The following is a 6000-nucleotide window of genomic DNA, read 5'->3' on the forward strand; positions in this document are numbered from 1 at the left end:
TCAACCCTACGGCATCGTGATGGGGATTTGAACTGCAGAGCATGGGTCAGAATTAGACTGTTTCAAGAAAAGGAACAAACACCATGTGAAGCTGCTATGAACAAACCCTTGCTGTCCATAAATTGAAGCCTTCAGCTGGGCTGCAGCACCTATAACTGGAGGGAAAGGCTCCCTCCAGCCTGCCACAGAGGTAAAATACAGACTTTCACAAATCACTGTGTATAGGAGAAAGGACATCAAATGCAGAGCTGAGAAAGACCAAGCAGAGGTGAAAAAAGCAGAGAGAAATTGCAAGGAATATTTACAGTATGATTCCAAAACAAGGAACAGGCTAGTTTTCTTTCCATTTTTCCCACCCCTAGCTCTAAAAAGACACAAGAAATTCAGCCATTGTGCCTGGATAACTTTGGCGGGGAGCTGAGACCATTTCCTAGGTAAACACCCACTACCAGTCCTCAGAGGCACTCTTAACACTTTTTCTACCGAGGAAGAGAAAGCAGCAGCCTTTGCTGATGCTGGCCCAGCACACCTGAAGTGGCAGCAGAAATCAGAAACACAAGAAGGGAGCAGTCCCAGTCAGGGGTGGTTGACAGCAGTGCACAGCCCTTTCTCTGCTTTGCCACGTTTTCCAGGCAAGGGCCAGCACTGGTGAGGTAGGAGGGAGCCCTGCCTGCCCCCGAGGGGCATGCACAGGTCCAGCGCTGCACACACCCACCCACCCACCCACCTCTGCGTGTTACAACCAGCACAACTCAGTGGGCACAGAGGTTGGGAGATGCAGATGTGCCTGTTGGTCACCTGCTGGCCACCAGCGCGGCCTGTCAGCACACAGCACCCGAGGTGGTCAGGGAAGCCAAAAGCGGAAAGGACGCAGGGGCAGTGCGGCTGTGCTGCCGGGGAGGCGCATCCTCTGAGTCCTGCTCTCTGCCGGGCTTTTTGCTCTGCTCACGGGGAAACCCACTCCAGCAAAGTCCTCGTGCTGTGGTCTATCTCCTGGCCTGCCTTTTGTGTGCCCCGTGGCACCTCACAAAGTCAGGAGAGTTGTGATCCCAAAGCCAAGAGCTCAGGCACCTCTGCTTTGGGGCAGAGCCAAAACGCAGGAGTACTGCATCCTTTGGCAGAGCTGTCACCCCAGAAAGGCAACCCCATACAGACCTTGGCGGGTGGTTTTGGGAGAAATCTGCTTAAATGCAAAACGAAGGCAGTGGGAAGACCTGTAAAGAGGGGAGTGGTTGGTTTGCAGATGTATAGATGCAGTTATTACAGAATCACAGTTTTGACAGTACTACAGAGCTGTGTCTATTACCAGCCTGGGTAAAGGGTGGAATTGTATTTAAAGGTGATGGTGTAGGAAGAAGTAAAATTTAGCTCCTGAAACGTGTTAGCACTTTTGCAATCTGCATGTCTTCTCAGAGGGAGGGAGATTGTAGGTTGGCGCGTAATATTATATCCCACTTGTAATGAAATCTTCTCTGGTGTAATTATGCTAAGATTGACACGCTTGCTAAGTATGGGAGTGCTTTAAAACATTCACCTTTCCTTTTTGTTTCATCAAAGGAGAAATGATATTACAATATAAAACGTAAACCAAACAGAAAGGAAGAGATTATTTCTGTATTGATAAAGGGCAAAGTATAATAATAGGGGTGAGACCAGTCTTGACTCTAATGCACCAGACACAATTACTAGGATTGTCTCTCTTCTGCTTTCTCTCCCAGGCTCCAGGAGAAAGAAGAATCAATTAGCTCTCTGCAGACTATGACCTTGAAGGATACAGCTTTAAGGGGAATATGCTGAGTAAGACAGAAAAGAGAGGAGAAGAAGAGAAAAGGATTTGGAAACTCATGGAAGGGCTTGGTTCAGAAACAATACATCAGCCACAGAATATGAGATGTGTCAGTTCTTTTTTATTTCTGTACTGGAAAAAAAAAAATTATCAGCACAAAAGGGGCTTTCTGGGAACAAGTTACCTCACTCTGCCTGAAATGGAAAAAAGGACACTGAGAAGCAAAAGAAAGGACAATCCAATTTGCAGATGCTACTTTCCAAACCATTTCTCTGAGAATTTTATAGCTGTCAAAGGCATTCATAAAAAAAAAAGTTATCACTGATGTAATCTGTCAACCTCTCCAACAAATCTTGCTCTACATAAAACACAATGATGTGTTTGAAATGCAGCTGTTTCAAAAAACCCAAGACAGTGTTTTTAGAGCTGTCCAAAAAGTTCTTTTCATGCTTCTTTGAATTCTTAGGCAGTTCTTCTACAGTACAGTTTTCCAGCTATATTTTCTTCCTTTTCTTTACAGGGAATTGCAGCCTCTTGCCATAGTCAGAATTATGTGCCACAGTTAGAATAAATACCGTCTACACAACCTTCTCCCTCAGAGCAACCCAAACTTGACCTGCTGCCAGTTCTCCCTCTCCTTTCAGTCTGTATCTATCTGGAAGTCTATGATACCTTAAAACACATTTACCTTAAGAAAATTAAGGCAACAGTAAAAAAAACAACTCAACCCAATCACCTAATTTCTGGACAATGATTTATTTCCCAGATGTGAGCAGATCTGAATGCAGATAATGGCTTTTCGTCAGTGACTGCTCCAAAGAAACTCTTTTTTCCCCCCCCTTCATTTACTCCAGAGGTGAAGTTAGGACGCTATTGATAAAGGCTTGTCTCACATGTGGAAATTCAAGAGGATGAGGGTTGTCCTGGCATAACTAGCTTTTGGTTGCTTCTCCCTCTTGCATGACAGAGGCCATTTTGACTGGATGGTGGCCCCTGGTCACTTTATGAAGTAAAAAGTGCTGCATATCTTTAATGTCACTTACGATATTTGCACTACAAAAAAAGATTTTCTGCATCAGCGATAAAAAAAAAAAAAAAAAAAAAAAAAAAAAAAAAAAAAAAAAAAAAAAAAAAAAAAAAAAAAAAAAAAAAAAAAAAAAAAAAAAAAAAAAAAAAAAAAAAAAAAAAAAAAAAAAAAAAAAAAAAAAAAAAAAAAAAAAAAAAAAAAAAAAAAAAAAAAAAAAAATCACTTAGTATAGTTCTATATTATATAACTGCAAAGGTGGTTAAGTGTCCCAATAATTCAAGTAATGTCTTACCTACAACAGACAAAGCCCCCTGTCATTTAACTGCACGGCAATATTTCCCTATTAGACTGTTTCCATCAGACAAATTCTTATAATCCAAAGGCTGGTTGTCACCCATTATCTAAGCAAAAGGCAGCAGGGCTTCTACAGGAATACTTAAAATTTTCTTTCAGTGATTCTGGAATTGCTGTTCAAGACTGACTCTCAGCTGAAAGGACCGCCACTGAAATCACTGTAGTTATGCTCATTTTCACTGGCAAGGTGGTTGGCCCAAAATGTTATGTCTAATCCAATTGCCACGTATCTATACTGAATCCAGTCTTGGTGGGGCTAAACTCAGTAGCTAACTTTGGTGACTTCAGGGCTCCAGGGTGAGGTCCAGTATGTACCACCTACAAGGTGGCCATCCTGCGGCATTACAGGGAAGGCACGAGGCAGAATAAATGAGATGGGGTCCTGCAAGGCAATTCGATCATTCTAATCACTGCAGCTTTCCAAAGGAAACCTCAGCCCTGTGCTCTCAGCACAACGGCGCACTGTCTTCTCTTTTACTAGAGTTGCACAATTTTACACAGCTCAGAAACTGCTGGCTTGATCTGCTCTGGATTTGATGGGTTAAAATGATGAATGTCAAAGAAATTACACTTCAGCAATGCAGTATTTTGATGTTTTATGATCACTACTGAGAAAATAATCCAGGTACCCTGGGTATTTTTTGCTTTAAGGATGAGCAAAGACTAATTTGGAAACTGATCCCTCCTGCATCGGCAAGAATGCTTTCCTGAAATGCCCCACAAAAGTCAATGAGGCAATGTCTGAGGAACAGGTTCAACAACAATCAGCTCCTGGAAGAAGGGAAAGACGCAGAGAAATGCGTGCTATGCTCTTAAGAGAAAGGGAAAGATCATAAGCTAACTGCTAAATTAATAATTCCCAGTCTCTAACTGCTTCAAATACGCTGTCGCTGTCGCGTCCTGAGTATTTCAGGAGGATGACAGGGATGTTTGCCAGCAACAGACTTCAGGAAGGAGGTAGCAGAGGTGCTCTGCAGGCAAGGCAAAGAAAATGAACACACATGGGAGATTCAGCACAGGATACAAATCAAATTTATATGAAAAATACGCTGATAGACCATGTGGAATAGCTATCAGATAAACCCTTGAAGTCAATCACATTGACTTCCCTACAAGTGGATGCAGAGAAAAGGGTGGTACTGGCACTTTACAAAGGTCCCAAATGAAGCCCTCTTCATTGCAATGCACACCTCAGAACTAAGTTCAGAGGCCCCTAGGTGCTCTCCTCAGGAGGTAACCCATGCTATACCCATCTTAGTACATTTAAGCTTTGCATGCCAATCACATGTCCTCGAGGACAGCTGCAGAACAGTTAAGTGCCTCTTTTTTTTTTGTGTGTGTGTGTGGAAAGGAAAACAAAGAAACACATAGCTTCTACTTACAAAGTTTTGGAGCAGTTTGGAGATTGGTTTCTGTTGCTTGCGCCTGAGACGCTGTGGTAGGCTCCAGGGCGGGTGGTGACAGCGAAGGTGCGGCAGAGGACAACAACCCAACATCTAGGATGCGGTTATACAGAGAAGGCTGGAGGAATGGTTTGGAGGGCACGAGCGAGCTGTCACTTTGCACTGTCACTTCAGCCTTGCTGTTGGGGCTAGGTACGGGGAAGGGTGAGGCATACACCTCCGAAGGCACCCAGGCTGACAGAGCTGTAGGATCCACAGCGCTCTTTGGGTCTTGTCCTATCCTCCCAGGGTCAAGGTGGGTAGGAGAGTCATACTCAAAAATCTTGTCCACAAAGACCCACTTGAGGCCAGCAATGCAGAGGCAAAGGCTGAGCAGGCAAGCCAGGATAGGGGCGATGCAGATCTTTTCAGAGTTGAGGCAGCCCTTCAGTCGCTCTGCCTCCAGGCACACACAGCAGGTTGCGGCAAGGCCTGCTATCCCCTGGACCCTCCTGTCCTCTCTTTGGGTCCCCGGCATGTTCTCCTCAGCTGGGAGCCCGTCAAGGGATGCATCAGGGCTCAGCTGAGCTGAGGGGCTGGGGAAAGTGTCGGCAGCTACTTCAGACATGTTTAAGCATCAGCTCTCAAACAGCTCACCTCCAAAAGGCCTTAACTCTATCACAGTCCATTACTGTGAGACACAGACAAAAAGAGATGGTAGTAATAGTCACAGTACTCTGCAAAAATCACAGAGTGGGAGTCAACAAAGGGTCCGAGCTCAGCAACTTCATCCAAACTGGGAGAGGAGTAATGCACAGGAAAAATGAGATCCCCCCCTGTCCCCCCCTGCCCCCGAGCCCTCTGTCGCTCGCTCTGCCTCTCTGAAGCAAGAGTAGCTTCACAATTACTGAGCTCCTGTTTGCTGGCCACTTTTATAATTCCTTAAACGCCTCTCAAGCAATTCCAGCTCTTCTGCGGGAGGGAAGAAACATCCCCCAAAAGCAAGCACAACAAAACAAAACAGGGGGAAGGAGGGTGGTGGGAGAAAGAAAACCACGAACACCGAACAAATTGACCAGATTAAGTGAACCAATAGCCCAGAGCGAAAGGCAAGACTCTCACCTTGAGCATCTGAGGCTGGTATCTGCTTAGACGAGGAAAACAATTGTCATGCGGTAGAAGGAGCAAAAGCAAAATCTGTAACAACAGCGGCAGCGGCAGAAGTGACAGTAGCAGCAGCATCCTGTCGTGTTACAGCGGCGGCTGAAAGAGGCTGAATCATTACAGAGCAGCAGGTGCTCGCTGTCTGAGCATCACTGCAAACAATATCATTACACAGAGGTTTGAAAGGAAGAGCGATGCCAAGACGGTGGTAACTCCCTTTCTCTCCCCTCCCTCTTTGTCCTTCTTGAGCGCTCATTCACTTTCCTCCTTCCCCCCACCGCACCCCC

At 45.2% G+C, this 6000-nt stretch overlaps 1 protein-coding gene across 3 annotated transcripts in view; it reads right to left on the reverse strand.

The window, feature by feature from the left end:
• The window catches only part of NRG1 (neuregulin 1), a 314057-nt gene that overhangs the window by 99140 nt on the left and 208917 nt on the right, over positions 1–6000 (reverse strand). For 2 of the 3 annotated variants that reach the window (XM_009274659.1, XM_009274658.1), the window contains exon 1: positions 4550–5793. The exons of the other annotated variant lie outside the window; for it this stretch is intronic. In XM_009274659.1, coding sequence (XP_009272934.1) covers positions 4550–5177 — 628 coding nt within the window. In that variant the 5' untranslated portion in view covers positions 5178–5793. Of the gene's footprint in view, positions 1–4549; positions 5794–6000 lie in introns of those variants that run through there. 3 annotated transcript variants of the gene reach the window in all.

The sequence above is a fragment of the Aptenodytes forsteri genome, unplaced genomic scaffold (assembly GCF_000699145.1).
Source record: "Aptenodytes forsteri isolate BGI_AS27 unplaced genomic scaffold, ASM69914v1 Scaffold224, whole genome shotgun sequence".
In the NCBI taxonomy this organism is placed as follows: Eukaryota; Metazoa; Chordata; class Aves; order Sphenisciformes; family Spheniscidae; genus Aptenodytes; species Aptenodytes forsteri.